Consider the following 24,668-nt stretch of genomic DNA (forward strand, 5'->3'; position numbering starts at 1 on the left):
TTCTAAAACATGAAAAAAATAAATCTTTCCAAAAACAGCTCATGGTCTCCTGAAATTTTAAAACTGAGCCTTTATGAGCATCAGTGAAATTTTCCTGCAGACTCATTCATTTCCTTAGAAACTGGAGCTTTAGACTCTTATAAGAAGAAGTCCAGTACCACATGGCTAAGGACACAGGGAATACTATGTGAGAACAACATGGGTCTTATCCCAGAGAAAACTATTTCCAGGAAATGAGAGAAAAAACTAGGAAACACGGCAGGAGTTTTTATAGACCAAATTCAGGTTCTTATAGACTAGACTACTAACTTTTCAGACCTCAGAAAGGAAATAAATTGATACAGTAAAACAAAAAAAAGATATCTCCCCTCTTTCCAGGAGCACAAAATGAATCTTTAAACTGAAAAGCAGTTGTGTTTAATCACTAGATTTGTTCTGGTCCTAATGGAAGAGAAATCGCCTAAATTTAAAAGGGGGAAGGCTTTTTCTCTATCACTTCCTTCATAAGCAAGTAGAATGAAGAAAGAAAACAGAATTCCTAAATTCAGTCCTTGGTAAAGTCTCCAGAAAGCCGAAGTTCCCTGTCCTTTCTGTCCTGTACATGAAAGACTCCTGTCCTAAAGACTATGTGTTCTGGTTGCCGCAGGCCATGTCTTCAGTCTGTGACCCCACAGACTCTTCACTGGGTGTCCTGGAGGACTGATTCTCCATATGTTCATAGTCACTGTCCTGAAGAAGCCTCAGAAGTTTGAGCTCAGGCTTCCAGGGGATTCCAGCTGCCCTGGCTGAAAAGTTCGTGGGAATCTCCTCCTCTTCACTGAAGGTCTGAAATTCCAGGCCAAGCTCCACCTGAGCACTGATATCCTGCTTAATGGACTCCGCATTCACTAATTCAGCACCTAAAAGAAGACCCAACCATTAATGAAGACTAGTCGCAGAGAGTTGCCAACCCAAAAGTAGGTGGTTCAAATCCACCAGCCGCTCCTAAGCAAAAAAGATGGGCAATATTCTCCTGTGCAATATACAGCCTCTACACACTTGCTTGGGAGGGTGGAGGGATGGCGCAAGAGGGGAAGACCCTCTATGAGGTGGATAGATTCAGTGACTAGGGTAATTGGGATGGGTGTGTCAGAGGCAGCGCTACTGGCACAGGACAGAACAATATTTAGGGCTCTTGTAAACAGGGTCGCTATGAGTCGCAAGTGACTCGACGGCACATAACAACAACAACAACACACTTGTTGGAGGGTTAGCTATGAGTCACTTCCAACTTGATGATAATGATAAAGAGAGTTTATCTTCTCCCAAATTTGGAGAAACTGGGGACAGAAGTAAGAAAGGAAGGGCTCTGAATTCTGAGGACTGTGCCCTCAGTCACTCACCGGGGCTCTTTCACCCACATAACTTACTCCTGTGCTTGGGGAATGAACCTAGACAGTTCTCAGGGTAGGCCTTCTCTGGATTCTCTGTGGCATCCTGAAATTCATTTGAGTAATGAATTGGCAAGTTGGCAACAATGCCGCCCATTCTTGTATGGTATTCTTTCTATGAAAGGTAAAACTTTTGTCTCTTTCTCTTGATTTTGGGCTGGCCTTGTGACTCCTTGGGCCAGTAAAATATCGCAGAAGTGACAATGGGTCAGTTCATGCTTACCCTTTATGAAAGTGATTTCATTGTTTTTGAGATCACTAAGCAGGGAGCGCTGATGGCCTAGTGGACAAGGCATTGTACTGCCAACCCTAAGACAAGTAGTTCGAATCCACCAGCTGCTCCAAGGAAGAAAGACAGGCAATCTCCTCCCTTGCAATTTATAGCCTCTGAAAACCCACTTGAGGGTCAACTAAGTTAGTTCTGACATAATAGCACATAACCACATGTTGTCAAGAAATGAGACCTCAACAAGATAAAGGTAAACCACCCAATAGCAAAAGAGGCACAGGACATGAATAGACACTTCACTAAAGAAGACATTCAGATGTCAAACAAGCACATGAAGAAATGTTCAAAATCTTTAGCTATCAGAGAGATGCAAATCAAAACAACTATGAGATATCATCTCACCCCAGCAACAAAAGTTCAACAAAGCAGCAAACAACAAATGCTGGCAAGGTTCTGGAGAGATTGACTGCTGGTGGGAATGTAAAACGGTACAGCCACTATGGAAGACAGGTCTGGCACTTTCTCAAAAGGCTAGAAATAAATATATTATTTGACCCAGCAATTCCACTACTGGTAATATATCCCAAGTAAACCAGAGCCACAACTCAAACAGAAGTATGCACACTCATGTTTATTGCTGCATTATTCACAATAACAAAGAGATGGAAGAAATGCAAGTGTTCATCAATAAACAATAGAAAAACTACATTCACATAATGGAATATTATACAGCATTGAGGAAAAAATGGACTAATAAAGCATTACACAACATGAGAGAGCCTGAAGGGCACTATGTTGAGTGAAATATCTCAGTCACAAAAGGACAAATACTGCATAACACTGCTATTATAAAATAGGACAGATATGGGAGGGAGGGGAGAGAATGGAAAAAGAGTGGATAAATAATAAACACTGCATTAGATCAGATGAGTGGAAAAACTAAACTATCTAATGGGAATATATGATTAGGCATTATATATATATGACAACAATCTGGAACAAGGGGTGCATTACAGGGAGAGCTTGGGACAAAGGAGGAAAGAAGGAATTGTGCAATAAAGAAAAAAAATTCAAATAAAATCTTTGCAATATTAAAAAATACAAAAAAAAAATTAGTTCTGTCTTATTCACTGCTGGTAGGAATGTAAAATGGTACAACCATCACTGAAGGTAGTCTGATGCTTTCTCAAAAAATTGGAAATATAGTGCAACAATGAAGGAATGAAAACCCAAAATCCCTGTAAATGTTCATTAAAACTAATAAAATTTAATAATAATTTAAAAAAATTGGATGCTCTGCTGGAGAAGGAGGAACAATCTCCTCCTGTACCAGTCAGATCTGATTTGACGGTACACACAAAAAATAATGAAATAAAATTTAAAAAATTTTTAAAAAATTGGAAACATAATTACCATTTGACCCAGCAATTCCACTACTGGAAATATACTAGAAAGAAACCAGAGTCACAACTCAAACAGATGTATGCACACTAATTTTTTTTATTGTTGTGTTATGCCCAATGGCAAAAACATGGAAGCAGCCCAAGTACCCATCAACAAATGGATAGAAAAACCTTGCTACATCTACACAATGGAATATTACACAGCCTTGAAAAACAATGATTTCATAAAACATTACACAGCATGGGGGACCTGGAGGACATTACGCTGAGTGAAAAATCTCAGCCACAAAAGGACAAATACTGTATAACACTGATCTTATAAAATCGGACTGACAGGCAAGTGGGGGGGAGAACAGGTATAGATGGATAATTAACACCACACCGGAACAGATGAAAGAATTGTCTGAAATGAATGTATGATTAGGCATTATATGTATGACAACAATCTTGAATATGAGGTGCACTGCACAGGGGACTGAGAGAGAGAGGGAGAGAAGGAAGGAGGAAAATGTGCAACAACAAATGAATGAAAATCCAACCTTTCTGTAAACTTTTGTTAAAATCCCAATTAAAAAGAGGGGGATAAAAAAATAAAAACCACTCTGATTTTACCCATTTTTTTTTAAAAAAAAAGACATTAGTTCTGGTAGAAGTGATTAAGCACTTAGCTATTAACTGAAAAGTCAGCAGGTCAAACACACCAGTCACTCCATGGATGTAAGATATGACTGGTACCCTAAGAAACACTACGGAGACAGCTGGACACTATCCTGTAGCATAACTATTAAGTCAGAACTAACTCAACAAGCAATAGGTTATAGGTTATGCTGTCAAGAAGTCCAAATTAACCACATGGAAGAAAACCAGTAGAACCTAACCAGCCCACCCTCTAGCCAAATGCAACTGCATGAATGATCTTTTGATAGACCAGAATAGCTGTTCATGCAATATATGAAATCATAAGAAGTAACAAGTCAATGTGGTTTAGGCTTTGGGATAGTGTGTTATATCACAATAATTAACTTAAGCAGAGCCTTAGCAGCACAGGCCTGTTATATATACTCTCACCTGTTTCAAGGCAGATCCTCCTATCTCTTTTGGCTGCTGCTGCTTCATATCACTCTCCTCATCTGGCAGAGTCCTGTGACCTAGTGGCAACAAAATCAATTCAATCCTCTTCTTGTCCTTAGCATTTCCTAAGCCATTTTAGTCTTCTAAATAACCCCTAGTCCTCAAATGACTTGTCTCATCTCTAGGACACAAATGAACTTTGGTGGCAGGTGATAAGGAGTGAGGTCTTCTGCGTTCTCTTAGTGATTCTATTCACCAAGAACTGTGACTAAATCTACTATAAAGTCAGTGATTAAGAAAATATGTGCGTTAAAAGACCCAGAATTCCTTCAAGAAGCCTACAGGACGATACCTACACATTATAATAACAAAAAAAGTTCTAACCCTACCTTTTCAACTTATGAATATGGCTCTTACCAAACTGTGATTGGCTTTCTTCTGCCTTCTCTAATGTACTCACATTGGGCTCTAAAAAAAAACAAAGAAAAGCTCTAATTATATTTTTGTTGTTGTTTCACATTTTCTCTTTCAAATGTATGACAAAATAATACATTCAAATAAGAAAAACTAAAATAGGACTAAGAATTTATAACAAAATGAAACAGTCCTCTAACCCTGTCCCTACTTCTACAGGAAGCTTAATTTTTGTTTTACATCTGGTGATTATCTCCAGAAATCTACGCAATACTCTTATAACACTATTGCTTTTTATCAATTTAAGGCATTATTCATTAACTCCTCAGAACAAAAATCAAGACTCAATTCGCATTCTTTTGAGTTCTTTCTATCTCCTTGGCATTAAAAAAAAATCTTGTTTCTTCTGCATCAGCTGTTTCTCCAATTAATTCCTAAATACATTCTTTTTCTTCCTTTCTCACTCTCCTTTTCTCTAAGCAAAAATCTTCCAATGTGCCACCAAAGATATCATGCTAATTTCTTATCTCTAAATGACAGTAATATAGAGTTTAGCTGTACACTAGAATGACTGAGTTCCAACAGCAAAAACTCTTTATTTAATTGGTCTGGGATATAGCCTGAGTATATACGCCCCTACTGGAAAGGATCCATATTTATCCCCATTCCCCCCCCCCAAAAAAGGTTATCCAACAGAATGTGGGAACTATTGAACAATATCACATGTAAGCAAAATCCTGCTGAAGATTAGTCAAAAGCTACTAGAACAGTACGCAGACAGAGAACTGCCAGAAATACAAACTGGGTTTAAAAGAAGCTATGGAAATAAGGATATCATTGCTCATACCTTGGCTGAAAGCAGAGAATACAAGAAGGATGTCTATTTATTTTATTGACTATGCAAAAGTATTTAAATGCTTAGACCACAACAAATTGTGGGTAACATTGAGAAGAATGGGAATCTCAGAACAGTTGATTGTCCTCATGCAAAACTTACACCTACACCAAGAAACTGTTGTCTGAACAGAGCAAGGGAAAATTGTACGGTTCAAAATCAAGAAAGGAGTGCATCAGGGACGTATCCTTTCTCCATACCTTTCCAATATACATGCTGAGCAGATCATTTCAGAAGCTGAACTTCATGAAGAATGTAGTATCAGCACTGGTGAAGACTAATCAATAACCTATGTTATGTAGAGGATACAACCTGGCTTGCCAAAACTGAGGAGGACTTAATAGCATTTGTTGCAGAAGATGAAGTACTATACTCTTCAATATAGATTGCATCTCAATGTTAAACAAAAATCCTCACCACAAGGCCAATAGGCAGCAGTATCATAATAGATGGAGAAAAGAATGAAGTTGTTAACAATTTCACCTTGCTCAGATCTACAATCAACATCCTTAGCACCAGCAGTCAAGAAATTTAAAAAAAAAAAGTGCATGGGTAAATGTACTGTCAAGGACCTCTCCAGAATGCTAATGAGTAATATTGTCACTCTAGAAACTAAAGTGAACCTAATCCAGGCAGCACAGAAGAGGAAGACCCCATATGAGATGGCTTGATACAGTAACTAGGGCAATGGATGTAAGTGTGTTCAGTCAGTGAGACTAGCTCAGGATAGGGCAGGCTTCAGAGTTGTTGTCCATAGGGTTGCTATGAGTTGCAGGCAACTCGACGTCACATAACAGCAACAATCTAGACCACAATCTTTTCAATTGCTTGCTGAGAGTGGGACAATAAATAAATGATGACAGAAGAAGAATTAACGCCTTTGGGTTGCAGTACTGGAGAAGACTACTGAGCATACCAAGGACTGCCAAGAGAACAAACAAGTCTAACCTGGAGAGAGTGAAACCAGATTGCTCCTTAGAGGCAAAGATTTTGAAATTCCATTTCCCATACTTTGGGCATGCAGTCAGGAGGGGCCAGTCCTTGGAGAAGGACATCATGATTGAAAAGGTGGAAGGTCAGTGCAGAAGAGGAAGACCTGCATGAGATGGAATGACCCCATGACTGTGGCAATGGGGTCAGATATATCAGAGTTGGTGAGGTGGGCTCAAAATAGGGCAATGTTCAGAGCCATTATTTATAAGGTTGCTATGAGGTATAGTTGATTTGAGGGCACCTAACATCAACAGCCACGTCTCTCTTTAGCCTAATCTATCATTCTCCCTTAAATACCAGACAACAGCATAACAAACTGCTCAGTTTTCCTAAGTAGATAACTATGCCCTTCCAAGACATGGGGCTTTTGCAAAGCTTGTTCCCACTTCCAGGAATTTTCTTCCATATTTAGAAAATTCTCATATATTCAAAATCCAGTGCTAATTCTTTCTTCCATAAGGCTTGAAAAAGCTTTCTAGTGGAGAAAACTCAATTTAGACAGGTTACTGTCCAAAGAACGAAACTCAAAGAGGCATTCAATCATCCAAGGAAAGCATTAAGGCAACATGAAGAGGTATCCAAGCAAATGGTGAGGTGCTAGCTGTGGGCAAGCCAGTCCTACTCTGGGCCACAGTCCTACATGAAGGGCTGGAAACTTCTTATACCTTTATGTTAGAGGACATCACTGGAACCAGAGATATCAAGTAGGATGAAAGGTTAACTTTCTCACTGCCCCAGGAATGGAGTGTAAACACTGAATAAACAATTATTTTCACATTAAAATCCATACTGTCTAACCTGAGTAGGGTGGACCAAATTTCTCTAACCTAGGAAGATTTTTTTTTTCCCTCAGACTAAGACATTGCTCAGAGAAACTAGGGTCAATATTATTCCTCAGCTCAGGAATGAATAAGGATTCAAGAATTACCACCTTCAACATGAGTGCAAGAGAAAAAAAGGCCTGCCTGTCAAACTGGCTACCAGGCTAAAGCCAGATAGTGTACGGACTTCAACTTCAGTGTTCAGAGATCCTAACTTGAGGCTGGAAGCCAGACCTTCCTTAAACTTGGCTGGGTAAGAACTTTTGAGGACTTAGAGAAGACTCACAGCTCTTTCCCACTTCATTGGCCAATGGGCTCTCAGGGCTCTTCTCTTTGTAGCTTTAGCCTGTTTTTATATCAGATCATCATACATTTACTAAGGGAGAGTCTGTGATTCCTGCTCATTGTCACCCAAATCCCTGCACAAAACAGGTATCTGGTCCAGCTTTCTTGCTTAGCAAATTCTTGATGGAAGTATGACAAATGGCAGGCCACTCTACTGAAGCATTCCAAGGTAAACTGCCTGAAAAGGCAGATTCCCAAAATGAAAAAAATACAAATTTTCCTGCCTTTGACATTGTGGGAACAATTCTATGTAATACTCTTCCCTAACACATACACTTCCAAATACATATTCTCCTTACCAGAAGAAGGGTCATAAATGACGATAAATTTATTTAAAGTGTTCCAACTCTCTGGTTCACTCTTGGTTTTCTCTTTAACCTCCTGAAACTCATACAAAGAGGAACTGAATTAAAGACTCTTGGAAATGAAGAGGATTTTTTGAAAAACATTAATGTCTATAGCCAAACTGGGGTGATGTCTTTAGAAGCCAAGGAATATCTCACTTCTCATACCTCCCCAGGTATTCCAAGATGCAGCTACTTCTTTTGGTCCCACAAAGTCCCTGGAGTTCCCGGTAACCACTCTACCTGTTGTGGGGTTTTTTTGTTTTGTTTTTGTTTTTGTTTTTTTCTACCTGTTTTTTAGTGAGTATTCTCACTTTCTTCTTCTGCTGCTGCTGGGGTGGCTTCGTGGGGCCTGGAAACCACAGAGCTTTGTCAATTCTCTTGTCACTGATGGCTCCCTCCCTCCCTCCCCCACAACTGCTTGCTGTGTCCCACTAGTGTTCCATCTATCTCTGATCAAGTCCAAGCTAGTGAGTTGTTTACTGTATAATTTTTACTACAAACCCTACTTATTGGAACCCAGAGGAAAAAAAGTGAGAAGAAACATGGGCTGAATGAGACCAGTACCTTGAGATGCAGCAGGCTGAGGAAATAAAGGTTTTGTTATCAGGGTCAAATGCAAATTCCTTAAATCCTCAAGATGTTTTAGTCTTGGTATCTGGAGAGAAAAGAAAAGTTCTAGTGTACTAGTGTAGATAACAGTGTCCTTTTCAAACCTTTCCCAAACATTGTGGTCCAAAATGGAAGTGAGGAAGAGAAATTAGGAATGGAAATTCAGCTCTTAAAACCTTGAGGAGAAATGAATTTGGCTTTTCAACAGACATCATTCTCTTAGAAACCATGTTACCTGCGGTGTGAGATGGTGTATAGATAAAAACATCTTTGAAGAAATTGCACTGTCAGGTCGGATCTTTTCTAAGGGTCTGCTCTTTTTCATCATGGCCAATGCTATCTTCATATCTGAAGAAGTCACAGCTTTCTGTTCACCTTTCGAAAAGCTGAAGGGAACAGAGATAGTTCAGAGACAGTCAAGCAACAGTTCTTCTAGAAGAGTGTAGTTTAGTGGTTGCTGTAGTTAGGTGCCATCGAGTCAGTACCAAGTCACAGCAAACCCATGTACAATAGAACAAAACTGCTCCATCGTGCACATCCTGACAATCTGTGCTGCTGTGCTCGCGCCCATTGTTGTGACCACCATGCCAGTTCATCTCCTGAACGGTTTTTCTCTCCTTTGCTGACCCTTTACTTTTGCAAACATAATAACCTTTCCCAAGGACTTGCCCCTCCTAAAAAGTTTCCCAAAGAATAAGAGAAAAAGCCACACCTGTGAAAAGCTAAAAAGAGCTTAAAAGTTGAAAAAGAGGGAGAGGGAAGTGAAAAGTATGAAAAGGTCTGTACTAACAGCTACTTAATTCTCTAACACTTTTCTAAAGCACTTATAAAATCAGCTATTTACTGATTACTGTATGTCAGGCTCATGTGCCTTTATAATACTGAATCTTTACAACACCCTGACAAACAGGTACTATAGCATTTTAAAAATAAGGAAAGAAGGTTAAAGAGGTTAGTGAACTACCAAGACTCCTAAAATCAGTAAATGTGAAGAGTAAATGAGAAGACTGTCTTTTTTCAAAGTACTCATCCTGCCTCCCATGCATGCATAACTCATCTACAGGAGGAATGTAATAGGACCTGCCTCCTCTGTTGCCACTGTGTGCCACTCAGGCAATTCCAACTCACAGCAACCTTGTATAACAACAGGAAACTGTCTCATAGAGCTTCCTAGGCTGTAACCATTCCAAAAGCCATTTTTCAGATCTTTTCTCTTAGGTGTGCTTTACCATTGATGTTTAAATCAGAGCACACATGTCATGTGTGTAAGGGCTTCATAGATGTCATGATTATTACTGTCATTACTGGGTACTGCTAAGTCTAGAGCTCAAGAAACAAGTACTGTGTTCTCTCCTTCCTACTCTGAGAACATCACTTAGACTCTTCTAGATCTCCTACAGCACTTAGATGGTACTTACTCCTGCAGTAGAGCCTTAGGCAATGTGTTACTCTGGGTCCAAGGAAGTTTGGGGTCCTTGTTCAACCGTCCAAACAAGTGTACAGGGGAAGGTGGAGGCACTATGATGTGTTGACTTTCTGGCTGTGTTCTCATATTCTGCTTTTCCAAGGAATCCAGAACTGTCTTATTTGCCTGGAAAAGAAACAATGGAAAGAACTTCTTGAAGTCCTCTCTACAAGATCATCTCTTCACAACAACACTTCATCCTGCCAGCATCCCTTCCATAAGCAACACTCTGTTACCAAGCCCACTCCAGAAGCCCATGCTCTCTGAACTGTGAATGTCACCATGTTTTTTCCCCTGTCTACACCAATTTTATTGTTATCTTCAGATAATATGAGGATCGTTTGTCCTTTTTCTCAGACAGATTACTGATACATCCACTCAAAAAATGAGCAATTATTTACTGGGCCAACTTATGTGCCAAATACAGTGCTAGACTTGGGGAGTCAGTAATGAATAAAACAGAGTAAGACACAAATATCACAGACTTAACAATCTTGGAATACTTATCCAAGGCCCAATACATAGTGGAATTACAATCAGAACCTAGGTCTTATAACTCCTGGTTAATTGACATTTTACTCTCATCATGCTGAGACTTAGTCTTCAATTAACCAAGTATTTCTAGAGATATCCAATCATTCACTCAATTGTCTCTACAGGGGGAAAAAAGCTTCAGAATAGAAAAGTTTGGTAATTGCTCCTAAAAAGGGACTTTCTTCTTTAGATTTTGCTCATTAGGTAAAGAACGGAGGAGGAGGAGAAACGTGAAAGGAAATTTAAAAATCAACCCTACAGGATAATATCTCAAAGGTTTGGCCGAAATATAGAACTCACCATCAAAGGTTTCTTTTTTGCACAGTTGGTAACATCAGGCTTCTTCTGGGCTAGACTTGAAATAAAAACGAGTGCAACTTATTCTCAGACATTTGAAGAAGAAGCACCCCAATTGCCAGTGAACTCTGGCTGCAAAGGTCTCTCTCTAGTTAGCATGAAAAGATGGCTGACTGGCAGCCCAGCTGTCCCACTGCCCAAAGGCCACTCACCTTCACATCTAAATTAGAGTCCCCACTATTCTGTCATGTAATCAGTAATTTACTTCCATAGCATTAATCCAAACTAGTAATTGTATGCTTAGGTATGGTTATGTCTGTAATATCTGATCCCTCTAGAAGGCTCTAAACTTCAAGAAGGCAAGAGCAAGCCTATTTGGCTCTCTATGAAATCTTCACTACTTAACACAGAAGAAATGCTCAAGTAGTATTGATTTTTAAGTCTCACCTCTTCCTGCCTGGCTGGTGCATGGTTGGAGTTTAATTAGTCATTTTAGACTTTAAAAGCAATCCTGAAGCATTGTAGAATATGGAAGTCCTAGGCTTAGAACTTGAGGGCATACAACAACAACAACTGGAAGGAATCTCAGTCTCTCATTAAATCATGAAGCTGACATACTAGTCACAGCGCACAGATCTTGGGGCTTTTTGTACAGGGAGGAAATAAACTGAGTATTTTGTTTGATTGTTAGTTAATGCCATGTATGTACATACACACTCCTCCAAAAACCACACAAAGAGTTATTCACAAGATCACTAAAAAAAAGTCAAAGAATGAAGAGAAATTATTAAGTCTGATCATTTTTAAGTAAGCAGTTGCTTAACAAGAACCTGATAGTCATCACAAAAGATTAACCAACTCTTTCTTCCAATAGTTGTAAATGAGACTTCACCCAAAGTCATCATTGTAATGCTCTGCCTCTGCCTTGTACACAAGCCCTATACGCTGGTCATGTTGTTACACTGTAGTAGGGTTGGGGATTTCAGATTGCAGTTCCATGTGCTTCCCTTGAGAACGTGTCACCAGTTGCTGAGAATAATAAAAACTAATAAACAAATAATTTATTAAAACACACACACACCCCAAACCCAACACCACCTAAAACTCTTAAATGTTGAGTCAGAACCATCTTAAGCTGACCCTCGAGGGATTTTCAGAGGCGGTAAACTACACAGGAGGAGACTGACCATCTTTGTCCCAAGGAGTAGCTGGTGGATTCGAATTGCAAGCATTTGGGTTGAAGACATTGCTCCCTACCGAGTAGGCCACCAGAATGTTCTAACAAATAACTAGAAAGCATTTATTTCCTTGCCAAATCTTGCAAATACATTGACTTTATCTCATGTGCTACTTATTGTCATGTAGAATTTGGCATAAAAATGTCTCACATAAAAAACATCCAAAGTAATAATTTATTAATAAATCCATCAAATTAACAAAGTAATAATTTATTAATAAATCCATTGAATTAACAAAGAATTCCATTAGGTAAATCCAGAGAGATAAAACGTAGATTACTGGTTACCTAGGCAAGACTGGTGTTAAAATGTGTTATATGTCCAGCTGACAACCAAAAGACAGTGATTCAAATCTACCATCTGATCCCTGGGAGAAAGATGGAAAATCTTCTCCCATAAAGATTAATGCCTCTGAACTTAATGGAGGGTCACTACAGGTTTGTGTTAATGGGCACAGGATATCTTATAGAGATGACAAAAATGTTCTAAAATTGATTATGGTGGTAGTGACACATATATGTGAATATACTAAGAATCACTAATTAAATTAATTGTTTGAATCATACTTCAATAAAGCTCTTCTATTTTAAAAAGGCTATTACTCAAAAATAGAAATAAAGTCCTAATACATGTTACAACACAGATAAACCTTGAAAACATTCACGCCAGTCACAAAAGGGCAAATATTGTCTTGTTCCACTTATGTGCAGTAGGTAAAGGTATGGAGACCAAACCTGATCAGGAGCTGTGGGGGCATAGACTACAGCACATTGCACTGCAACCCATGTTTACAGGTGGTTATCAAGGTGGGAGGAAGGGGAAGCCAGTGTTTAGGGACTACTGAGTTTCAGTTGTTGTTGTTGTTGTTGTTATGTGCCATTGAGTCACCTATGACTCACAGCGACCCTCTGTACAACAGCCCTAAACCCTGCTCTATCCCTTATTGTCTCTGACAAACCTATCCCCATCACTAGTGAATAATTTCAGTTAGTGGGAGAATTTGGAAAAGGATATTGGTAACAGTTGCACAATATGAAAATTACAATCAAAGTCATAATTGTATATAGTTATATCATCATCTGAAGAAAACCAGAATTCCAGTGTAACTAAAAGCAGATGCTTGCCTCCTGTTACTGCAATAAGGGAGCTAAAAGAAAGATCACAAAAGGGGGGCCTGGAGAGGAAATGCTCAGGGATATGTAGCAAATAAGAATTGAAGGTTCCAAGTTCCTAAATATGATATTTACTTCCTATGCTTCTTGGGTTCTTTTGGGATCCAGATTACAGCCGTATTTTTAACATCATGGTGGCAGGGAAGCAGTGTCTTATTCAAATTCAGCACTGAAACCTAAAAGAGAGAAAGAGATAAAGCCTATGTGCAGCTTAGAGGTCCCAAACTCCTGAGGGTTTTCAACACCAGGCTAAGGGCAGAATTCAGTGGTTCAGAAGTAACAAGACGTTCCACGTCCCCAAAAGGCCTTCATAATAGGCTCCAAACTAGTTCTACAAGTATCAGCGGTACCTTAGCAAGAGTAAATGTATGTACACGAATAATCTCCACTGTTTCTCTGTAACAACAGGGTAGTGGTATAACATCAGGAGTAAACTGAACCTGAGGGCAGTGGGCTGGGCCAGGTTTGGGGACTCATTCAGCATTCTCATTGTAGCCCCTGCAGATGATAAAATTGGTAGTTTGAGAGTAGAGAGGGAATTCATAAACCAAAAAAAAAATGTCTTTGCAGACAGTCTTCAAAAACATATCTGTTTCTGTTTTTATATCCATATACATATACAATTCAGGACACCCTGAACTTTTGGTTGAAGTCTGAAGTCATAAGCAGACTTGGCAAACTGGAAGACTGCCTGAACCTGTGAAGTCTACCCTCACTCCCAGTGGTTACATAGTCTGGTCATGTTGCTAAGAAAGGACATGATGCTTGGAAGGATGGAAGGTCGGCAAAGGAGAGGAAGACCCTCAACCAGGTGGACAGTAACTGCTGCAAGGAGCTCTATAGTGCGTCAGGAAATGTACAGACAGCACAGAAATAGGATGGGGTTCAGATCCACTGTTCATAGGGTTGCTATGAGTCATACTTGACTCAGTGGCACCCAATAACAACAATAATAACAGCTTCCCATCTGGGCCTTGGTTTCCTCAAGTGCAAGATGAATGAGAAAGACCATAGTAACAGTCTTGATGTTTCAACTGCAACTTTTTCATGGACTGTTAAATCTAATTTGATGGACTGCCACTCCTGCTGCTTAAAAGTTAACTAGAATAAATTAAGACTGGCTAAAAATATAAGAGGACATCACTCATGGTGAAGGGAAAGATTGTTCTATGGTATTTTTTGTTGTAAAATCTATTTCTCATCTCAGGTCATAGCTAAAAGAGTTTGAAAGTCATCAGACTAGATAATCTTAAAGTCTATTTTAGACATAGCAGTCTAACATTCTACCTTTCTTTTATTATGAGATGACAGTGTTCAGTCAGTGGCTGAACATACTATTTGCTGAATAAAGACAGAAGATGATCAATTATCCATGCCAGACCTCCATAAATCAATCTGAACTAGATCTGGGATTTCTGGAGACAAGAGAGCATTAAAATGTCACTAGTATGTGGTAATGGCCTGGTAAAAAGAAAGTCATTAAGAACAGCATCACCATCATTACTCATCTCACAGTCCTCCAAAGAAAAAAGCAAAATAAAGGAGAAAGATGTTATTTTCACTAGTAAAGAGACATGCTGATAAGGTGCTTCTTACAATCTGTGACTTACTTTTGGAGGTATATTAGTCTTGCTGACCTTGTCAGTCTTCATACCACTGAGTCCTAAAAAAACGAGTTTTCCAACATGAAAATATATATATAAAAGACTCACAGAGACAATAAGTTTAGTTATAAATTTAAAAAATCCTTGTAATCATCTATAGAAAGCCTTGGGCTCAAATAGTTATAAAAAAAATGTAAGGCCTCAAAACAACTATGAGATATCATCTCACTCCAGTAAGAATAGCAAAATTTAACAAAGCAGCAAACAACAAAAGCTGGTGAGGTTGCAGAGAAACTGGAATCCTTATTCACTGTTGGTGGGAGTGTAAAATGGTGCAACCGCTATGGAAGGCTGTATGGCACTCTCTCAAAAAGTTGCAAATAGAGATACCATTTGACCCAGCAATTCCATTACTGGGAATATACCTTAAAGAAACCATAACTGCCACCAACCAGATATATGCACACCCATGTTTATTGTGGCTTTGTTCACAATAGCAAAGAGTTGGAAACAACCTAAGTGCCCATCAACAAACAAATGGATAGAGAAGCTGCAGTATATTCACACAAAGGAATACTACACTGCATTGAAAAACAAGGAACTCATCCAATATTATTCAAAATGGGTGACCTTGGAGGGCATTATGCTGAGTGAAATACCTCAGTCACAAAAGGACAGGTGCTGAATGTGCTTGTAGAACGGGACTGACATCAGGGTTGGAGTAAGACTGAGAATAACTGGATAAATTATGTATACTGCATTGAAACAGATAAGGGAGAGAATTGTTTGAAAGCGATATACGATTGGATATTATGGTTATGACAAGAGTCCAGAATGAATGTTCCATAGTGGAGTGTACTCAGGGCCGGGGGGAGGGAATTCTATACCAATGAAAGAATTTTTCTTTTACTTTTCAAAGAGAAGAGCGAACTGGAGGCGGGAGAAGGGTGGGCAGGGAGAGAAATGCAGCAATGAATGTATGGAAGTCCAAAATCTCTGTAAATATTCATTAAAATTAATTTTAAAAAAAATAAAAGGTATTTGCAATGAAAAAATTTTTTACAAAATTGTAAGGCCTTACCATCTCTTAGTTGCATGCTTGCTTGTTTGTCCTGGAATAGCTCACAGAGACACTGTACCCTACAAACATTTCAGAACTATTTATAGCATCAAATTGAATTCATAACTTACATCTTTGCTGCATCATCATTGTTGCTGTTTTTGTTAGGTGCCATTGAATTGCCTACTCTGAACACTGCTCTATCCTGAGCCAATTTCACTGTCTCTGACACACTTGCCCCTAAAGCCCAAGTCACTGTGTCAATCCATTTCATCCAGGGTCTTCCTCTCCTGCCTTGTCCCTCCATCTTTCCAAGCATGACATCCTTCTCCAAGGACTAGCCCCTTCCTGGCAACATGCCCAAATTATGTGAGAAGGAGTTTCAAAACCCTTGCCTCCAGAAAGCAACTTGGTTTCACCCTCTCCAAGACAGACTGGTTGGTTCTCTTGGCAGTATGGTATGTTCAACACTTTTCTCCAGCACCACAACTCAAGTATCAATTCTTATTCTGTCATTCTTATTCACTGTACATATTACCATTATTAAATGTTTATTAGGACAGCAGGGCCTCCTGTGTAACTGCTGCTGACCCAGGGCCACTCCTGTGCCACCTGCAGGTGGTACCTGGAGAGAAACTCATCTGCTGACATCCCTCGCTGCCTATGGTGGGCAGGGTGGTGTGGTCTACCCATGTTTTGATTCCTATCTCCCACTCTACTCCCCTTTCTTGCCCATAAACAAAAGCCTGGCACCTAACATGCCTTGGCTCACTCAAATGCTCTCTTGGGTAAAAAAACACACACACACACAAAAAAACCCCAATACTTTATTAAGCACCCATGATACAGATGTTCAAAAATGAAACAAATTAATAAATCCATGAATATCTCAGAGAGACAGAAGGTAACAGCCTAGCTCCTCAGCCTGGCATATGAAGTCCTTTGTCATACAGATCCCTAGTTTGTACTCATTCCCTGGTTTCATCCCTGATCACTCTCCCATGCCTATTCTAAGTTCCAGACCCATTGAACTATTTTCCTGATACTCAGTTTCCTCTCACCTCCAAGCATTTTCACATACTATTTCTACAGTCTGGAATTCTATTCCTGCCACACTTCCACTTTACCAGGCTGCCCAAACTTCAGGTCTAGGCATAGATGCCAGTTCTACAGAAGGGAGTACCCTGGGATAAGATCCTACCTGTATGCTTTCACACAGCAAGACACACTCCTTTCACACCATTTGTCACATTGGCCAGTCCCCTCTTAGTCCATTTTCTGCTTCCCCAAATAGATTGAAACTCCTTAAGGGTAAAAACTGAATATATTGTTTACTGTTATATTCCCAGTGTCCAGCATAGTGACCATATGGAGATAAATCTGTAAACTGAATGAATGACTAAATGAAGTCAGTCATGGCTCCTGTCAATACATAGGTGAGCAAAGTGAATAGACATAAAACATCAATAAACATGCCACGTACAATAAGGACTGGAGTAGTCTGGAAAAGAAAGCACCCATGGGTAGTGATAAAGGATGAAACTCAACCTTGTCAGCAGAGGAAGAAATACTCATTCATTTAGTAAGTACTCCTTAAGCTCTCACTATGTGCCATGCACTTCTGAAGGCACGGGAATAGGAGTGAACAAGAGAAACACAGTCCCTTTCTCATAGAATTTCTATTTTAATGAAGCCCAACAATAGACAAACCAGCAAATCAACAAAATAATTTCAGATCATAAAGAAGAAAGACAATAAAACAAGGTTAAGTACTAGTAATTTCAGATCACAGAGACTGAAGAAAATAGAACAAGGTTAAATATTAGGGATGGTGTAGAGAAACTTTGAAGGTCGAGAAAGCTCTCTGTAAAAAAGCAACTCTTAAATCCAAATAACAAGAAGGAGCTAGCCTTGCAAGCTTCTAAGGCAGTATTTCTCAACTAGTGCCAATCTCCCCTGTCCCAAGAAACTCTTGACAATATACGGAGGCATTTTTATCTGTCACAGCAGGAGTGAAAGTGCCTACTGACTTCAAACAGGTGAAGCTAAAGCCCTGCAATGCACAAGATCTTAAAAAAAACAAAAAACAAAAAACCTCAAACAAAAACCACGCAAAAAACCCACCGCCATGAAGCCAATCTTGACTTACAGTAACAGAATAGGACAGAATACAATCTGTACAATCTGTAAATTGAGCAAATCATTTGAGAAGCCAGATTCTATGAAGAAGAATATGGCATCAGGATCAGAGGACGATTCATTAGCAGTCAGTGGTACAAATAACACAAGCTTGCTTGCTGAAAGTGAAGAGGGTTTCAAATACTTGCTGTACAAGATCAAAGACAGTCTTCAATATGGATTGCATCTCAACATTAAGAAAGCAAAATCCTCACGACTGGACTTATAAGCAACATCATAATAAATGGAGAAAAAATGGAATTATCAACAATTTCACCTTATTTGGATCCACAACCAACATCTTTGGTAACAGCAGTCAAAAGATAAGGAGACATTGCACTGGGCAATTACTCCATCGCGGACCTCTCAAAATTATTGAGGAAAATGATGTCTGTTTGAAGACTGAGGTGTGCTTGATTCAGGTCATGGTATTTTCAATCATTTGCTATACACCTGAGAGCTGGACAGTAAGTAAGGATAACAGAAGAACTGATGCCTTTGAACTGTGGTGGTGTAGAAAAGTACTGAATATCACAGGGACTGTCAAAAGAACAAACAGATGTATCTTGGAGAAACAAACTGCAGGCATAATGCTCCTTGGAGGCAAAGATGACAAAGCTTCATCTCACATAAGGAGTTCTGGTGGCCTAACTGTAAGAAGCTCAGCTGTAATCCTGCAGGCACACAGTTTTAATCCACCAGCTGCTTTGCGGAAGAAGAATGGGCAATCTCCTCACTTGCACTTAACTGCCTCTAAAAACCTGTTGGTGGGTCAGCTATAGGTCGGTTGAAACTAAATGGCACACAACAAACACCACCACCTCACATATTTTGGGCCTGTTGCTAGGAGAGTCTTATCTTGGAGAGTGACATCATGCTTGGAAAGGTGAAGCATCAGAGAAAGAGAGTAAGACCCTCAATAGGATAGGTTGACACAGTTACTGCAGCAATGGCTCAAGTATGTCAGAGATGATAAAGATGGCACAGGATAAGACAGAGTTCAGTATGTTGTTTATAGGGTCGCTGTGAGTCATAATCAACTTGATGGCACCTAATAACAACAACAACACAGGACAGAGTAAAACTGCCGCCTGGGGTTTCCAAGAATGTAAATCTTTACAGCACACTGATACCTCTTTCTCCCACAGAGCAGATAGCAAGTTGGAATCACCAACCTTTCAGTTAACAGCTTAACACTTAACTACCGCATCATCAGGGCCCACTATGCAAAGGACAGGTCCCCAAAATACAAATAATTACCTGGCCCATAATGTCAAATGCCAAGTTAAGAAATCCTGATCTAGGGGATTTCCACAAAAAATAAATAGCAGGTGCATAAGCCCTAAATAGAAAGTATAAAGTAGCAAGAACAAAAGACAAGTATGGCTGGATTCTAGTGAACAAGGTGGGGAAGAAGTCAAAATGAAGTCCACCAGGAAGACAGGATCTTTATCAGCCAGCAAGTGCTTAACCACTGTATCACCAGGGTTCCTCATACCATCTTTGTTGTTGTTGTTGTTGTTGTTGTGTGCCGTCGAGTCGCTTGTGACTCATAGCGACCCTACGTACAACAGCCCTAAACTCTGCTCTGTCCTGTGCCAATCGCACTGTCTCTGACACTCCCATCCCAATTATCCCAGTCACTGAATCAATCCACCTCATAGAGGGCCTTCCCCTCCTGCGCCGTCCCTCAACCCTCCCAAGCATGATGTCCCTCTCCAAGGACCGGTCTCTCCTCACAACATGTCCAAAGTATGTTAGACGGGGCCTCAGAATCCTTGCCTCCAAGGAGCCACCCGGTTTAACCCTTTCCAGGATGAATCTGTTTGTTTTCCTAGCAGTCCATGGTATTCTCAATACTCTTCTCCAGCACCACAGCTCAAAGGCATCAATTCTCTTTCTATCCTCTTTGGTCATTGTTCAACTCTCTGATGCATAACAAGTGATTGCGAATAGTCTCCAGAGAGACACCATTGCTCTTCAGTACTTTGCAGAGGTTCCTAACAGCAGACTTTCCCATGGCAATGCGCCTTTTAATTTCCTGGCTACTGGTGCCAAGAGTGTTGACTGTGGAGCCAAGCAAACTAACGCTGCGTACAATCTCAATCTCTTCACCATCCATCCTGATGCTATGCCACCTTTAGTCTAATCAATAATTGAGTGCTGCTTAAATGGGGGGAGGGGAGATGGAATGGAGGCAGGGGTTCACTCCAAAGCCCATCAAGAGTGCTTTGACTAGAGACAACAGGATAGTTGGACTTTTAAAGTTTAAGTTTCCCATAAATAGGAGGACTTTAGCTTCATATAGCATCAAGCACTAACTGGGAGCCTAAACTTTACAGGAGGTTCAAAGAGCCATTCTTTCTGCTTTCAGGAACTTACACTTTCACATCTGAAATTAAAAAAAAAAAGACAATCTTCATTTCCCCCATTCCCTATTTATCACTGCTAAAGTGTGTTTTTCTGGTTTGGTTTTTTGAAATTCATAATTCTCAAAGTACTCTTCATAAGTAAGAAAAGCCACAAAAGCCAGAATTTTTTTAATAGTAAGCTCTTATGGGGAAATTCAATGATAATATACCTGCCTTGAAATTTGGGTTTAAACTTTGAAGCCCAGGGCAATAAAGAATGAGTTTCATTGAAGGTAAATCCCGGTGAATGATGCTTAGCAAGCCTCTTGGGCAAGAGTGAAGAATTTGAAATATTTACCACGGTAAGTGCTGGAAGTTTATCTGGGGGAGAGAAAAAAAAAGATCAGGATAAAATATTAAAAGATCACCTAGAGAAAGAGGGCAAACTGTAGGACCTTGTGAGGAAGGAGACAGGGATGAGCTAAGTAACCTTCAGTTTCCAGGAGAGTTTTGCAAGGTGAACCCAGTATACGAGGGTGGCCTCTCTCAATCCTGCGCGTAGTTGCCCAGCACTGTGGATGCTGACAGAGAGCAGAGCCACAGGTGGTTTCATCCCACTGGCTTTCATCTGGCAAGTTCATATCTACAAATGGTTTAGGACAAAAGCCAACCTTCCAGCTTTCTGTCCTGCTGGAGAAACAACCAGATTAGAGAGCATTAGGTATTAACCGTGCAGTCCAAATCTCCACTTGGTCTCAAAGCGTAAAGCTTTTCTATTGAGTACATACAGATAGTCATCATAGGATAATTAATTACTTGATGACAAGTATAAAAACATTTTGGCATGAAGTAGAATAGAAAGAGTTTGACTTAAGGAGGTTGCCTAATTGACCATGTAATATTTGAACGACCAGGTACTTAACCTGTCTCCTAACCTGTAAAATAAGGATAAACCCATTTCACAGGGTTATTAAAATTCATTAATGACTATTAAGAGGTCTGACACATGTTGATATTAGGTGTCAGTGAGATAATTCAAATTCACAGCAATCCTGTGTGACAGAGTGAAACTGTCCCACAGGGTTTCCTAGGATGTAATCTTTTACAGAAGCAGGCCCAGAGTACCCAAGAAATATTAGCATCCTTTTCTTTTTCCCTTCATAATCATTGAAGAAGATATCCCTATTTCTTTAAAAAACAGAAGTGACTTGGTGACGTGGGTAGCTAAAAAACACAAAACATACCCTTCTTTTGGAAGGTTATATTGCATTTTCCAATGCATTCCAAGTCCCAAGCAAGCAATTAAATACCCACCAGGAATTCATGGATATGCTCAAACAGCAAAGCAATAGCTTTGATGCAGTTATATCAAAGGATTCTCATCTACTGGCTGTATGATCTTGGGTCTTGTATGGTCTTTCTGAGCATATTTCTTCACATAAAGTAGGGGGAAATGATCTCCGAGGAAGCATTGTGTTGTTATTATCAAGTACCATGGAGTCGGAACCAATCCATAGTTGACCCTCCTGTGAGTTTAAACTCATGCTAATCACCTCGTGCTAATCACAGGAGATTGCCCATCCTTCTCCCGCATAGAAGCATTAAATAATTAATAACATCTGTAGTGCATGATAGGTGCCTAATTATTATCAACTTTACCTCTCTTAAGAAACCTACAGATAAATCACCACTACTCTAATAGCTCAGTACGAGTAGTTCTTATTTCTTCTTTATCTAACACCTACCTACTGACTGAAAATAGTAATCAAGAAGACAGCATCACTGTTCTAAGGAGTTTATAAATTAGAACAAAGATAGTAAACTATTGTACTAGGATTGTATCTTGTGACTAGTTTTGGTTGGCCTTCAGAGAGACAATATTTAAAAATCGAGATGTCAGAAATGCCCACTTTCTGGCTCCTCTTAAAATCAAAGTATCTGATAACACTGAGCCCAATTCCAGCATAGCAACTAACCGCAGCTGATTACTTTCCAACATCTTTAAATCTGGTCTGTTCTATCAAGTGTCCCCCCCTCCTCCAGGCCTCTACAGCCTTTAAAGGAAGTCGTTTGTTGCCATTTCTGATCTTATTTGTTCTGCTTCTCTCATTGTAAGAAATATTTCTTTGTACTCAAATCTCTATAAAAAGCAGGAAAACGAAAGGCTGGCTTTTATGATCAGGTTTCAACACACAATAAAAGTAGAAATTAAGAAAATGTTTACGTGCTTAACGTGTACGTTAAAACAAAATCATGGTAATGTTTTTTTTGTCTGAGATGTAGGGCAAACAATTTAATGTACTAAAAAGTAAATACGATTCCGTGAGTTTTGTTTTTCAATTTGTCTGTCGGTTTCCTTATTCGTACACCCGACAGCTTCCGGGCCTTTGATTATCTGACAAATGAGAACTTAACTTCGGGATGGAGGCACACTCTTCTCGACACTGACAGCATTAGCGCTATCAGCAAAAGTAGTTTGCAATGAATAAACTAAACTCTAGATATTAGTTATTTTAGTATGAGCATTACAAAGTTGGAAGGCGCGAAAAAAATTAACATCAGCGCCACCATAGTTAAAAAGACCCTCCACTTTCGTCCGAAAGCCGATATTGCCCGAATCTAAACTATATTTCAACCCGCTAGGAATCCAAAATTAGGAGTGCAGAGGGACTCCCGGGGAAGCGACAGTCTGCAGGCTCCCCCAGCCAGCTCAGTTTCAGCCTCGGTATACCGCCTCGCCGTCGCCTAGCAGTGGCGCGGAGCACTGTGGGAAACGTACGGAAGCTCCCGTGAGCCAACCAAACTTACTGAGAAAGCTCAACTATGTGGGTGGGGTGAAGACATGAACTAGGGCTGGGGCGGAGTGCGCGGGGCACTGTAGGACCTGAAGAAAAACCCAGAGGGCCAAAACCACTGATGGATGAAAAGTTTGGACGCACCGACAACCAACGGCGGAAGCCGGACTGGGGTGGGGCTCGAATGCTGCGCAAGGCACTATGGGACACAGCGTGAGCCGCGTATAAAGGGACGGAAGCCTCACTGGGTCCGGCCGCATCGACGCGGGAAGTCCGGACGCCTGAACGAATTTTAAAGAGGAGGCCGCGGGAGCGGCAATGGCAGAGAGGCCTGAGGATCTAAATCTGCCCAATGCCGTCATCACCCGGATCATCAAGGAGGCGGTGAGCCGGCCAGGCTAGCAAGCGGGCTGTGGGCGGACGCGTGGGCAGGAGGGAAACAGGTCCTGGATCTGCAACTTGGCTCACCTCCCCTCTTCTCGCAGCTCCCGGACGGGGTCAATATCTCCAAGGAGGCCCGGAGTGCCATCTCCCGCGCCGCCAGTGTCTTCGTGCTGTATGCCACTTCCTGGTGAGAGATCAGCGAGGGTTAAAGCATTCGGGGGTAAAGAGACCCTCGGAGTCCCAGACCTGGAGCCTACGACGCTCAGACGTTTATGGTTTCCCTTCAGTTCCCGTGGGATCTGAAACAACAACAGAGTAACTTTGCTCTAATCGTTCACAATGAAGGGGGAACGAAGGATCTAGCAGTATCATGTATATACATGATATAGGTCTTTGAGTCATCCCAAATCAAGGAGCCCATCACAAAGGGTCAAGAGGAGGTCTGACAGCCCTAAAGACGGTGTCCCCTCTTCCTCTTTCAGTGCCAACAACTTCGCAATGAAAGGGAAACGCAAGACTCTCAATGCCACTGATGTCCTCTCAGCCATGGAAGAAATGGAGTTCCAGCGGTTCATTACTCCACTGAAAGAGGCTCTGGAAGGTAAGGACACTCTTGTGTTCACAACCACATAGAAGATGGTCCTCCATTAGGCCCAGAGGCTTCTTCATCCTGGATCCCTTCAAAGTCCAGTAAGTCAAAGTTGGCTGTGCCTCTGACTCATCCAGTTTGCACCAGCTCTGTCAGTCTTGTGTTGCTGAACAGGCTATGTTTCCTTCTCTGCCTCGGAGTTTTCCAACAGTGGAGTGGATTTGTTGTTGTTGTTGTTGTTGCTGTTATGTGCCATCGAGTCGCTTGCGACTGATAGGGACCCTATGTACAACAGCCCTAAACTCCGCTCTGTCCTGTGCCAATCGCACTGTCTCTGACTCTCCCATCCCAATTGTCCCAGTCACTGAATCAATCCACCTCATAGAGGGCCTTCCCTCCTGCACCATCCCTCCACCCTCCCAAGCATGATGTCCTTCTCCAAGG

General features: G+C 40.6%; 2 protein-coding genes across 2 annotated transcripts in view; one reads left to right on the plus strand and one right to left on the minus strand.

Annotated features, from left to right (window-relative positions):
- Positions 1 to 624: 624 nt before the first annotated feature.
- Positions 625 to 21,124, minus strand: LOC102864477 (chromosome unknown open reading frame, human C9orf43). Its single transcript, XM_006890758.1, has 7 exons — positions 20,947 to 21,124; positions 20,687 to 20,837; positions 20,488 to 20,497; positions 13,339 to 13,439; positions 8,793 to 8,943; positions 8,513 to 8,528; positions 625 to 899 (listed from the first exon to the last, which is right to left on the minus strand). The coding sequence occupies exons 1-7, from the start codon at positions 21,095 to 21,097 to the stop codon at positions 625 to 627; spliced, it is 855 nt and encodes a 284-aa protein (XP_006890820.1). The 5' UTR covers positions 21,098 to 21,124.
- A 2,445-nt stretch (positions 21,125 to 23,569) lies between these two features.
- Positions 23,570 to 24,668, plus strand: part of POLE3 (polymerase (DNA directed), epsilon 3, accessory subunit) — a 2,516-nt gene continuing 1,417 nt past the window's right edge. Inside the window, exons 1-4 of the mRNA XM_006890724.1 lie at positions 23,570 to 23,635; positions 23,737 to 23,822; positions 24,118 to 24,252; positions 24,327 to 24,335. Of these exons, the coding sequence (XP_006890786.1) occupies positions 23,570 to 23,635; positions 23,737 to 23,822; positions 24,118 to 24,252; positions 24,327 to 24,335 (296 nt within the window). The remainder of the gene's footprint in view (positions 23,636 to 23,736; positions 23,823 to 24,117; positions 24,253 to 24,326; positions 24,336 to 24,668) is intronic.

Source organism: Elephantulus edwardii, unplaced genomic scaffold, assembly GCF_000299155.1.
Source record: "Elephantulus edwardii isolate Elephantulus edwardi_28Jun2011 unplaced genomic scaffold, EleEdw1.0 scaffold00092, whole genome shotgun sequence".
Classification (NCBI taxonomy): Eukaryota; Metazoa; Chordata; class Mammalia; order Macroscelidea; family Macroscelididae; genus Elephantulus; species Elephantulus edwardii.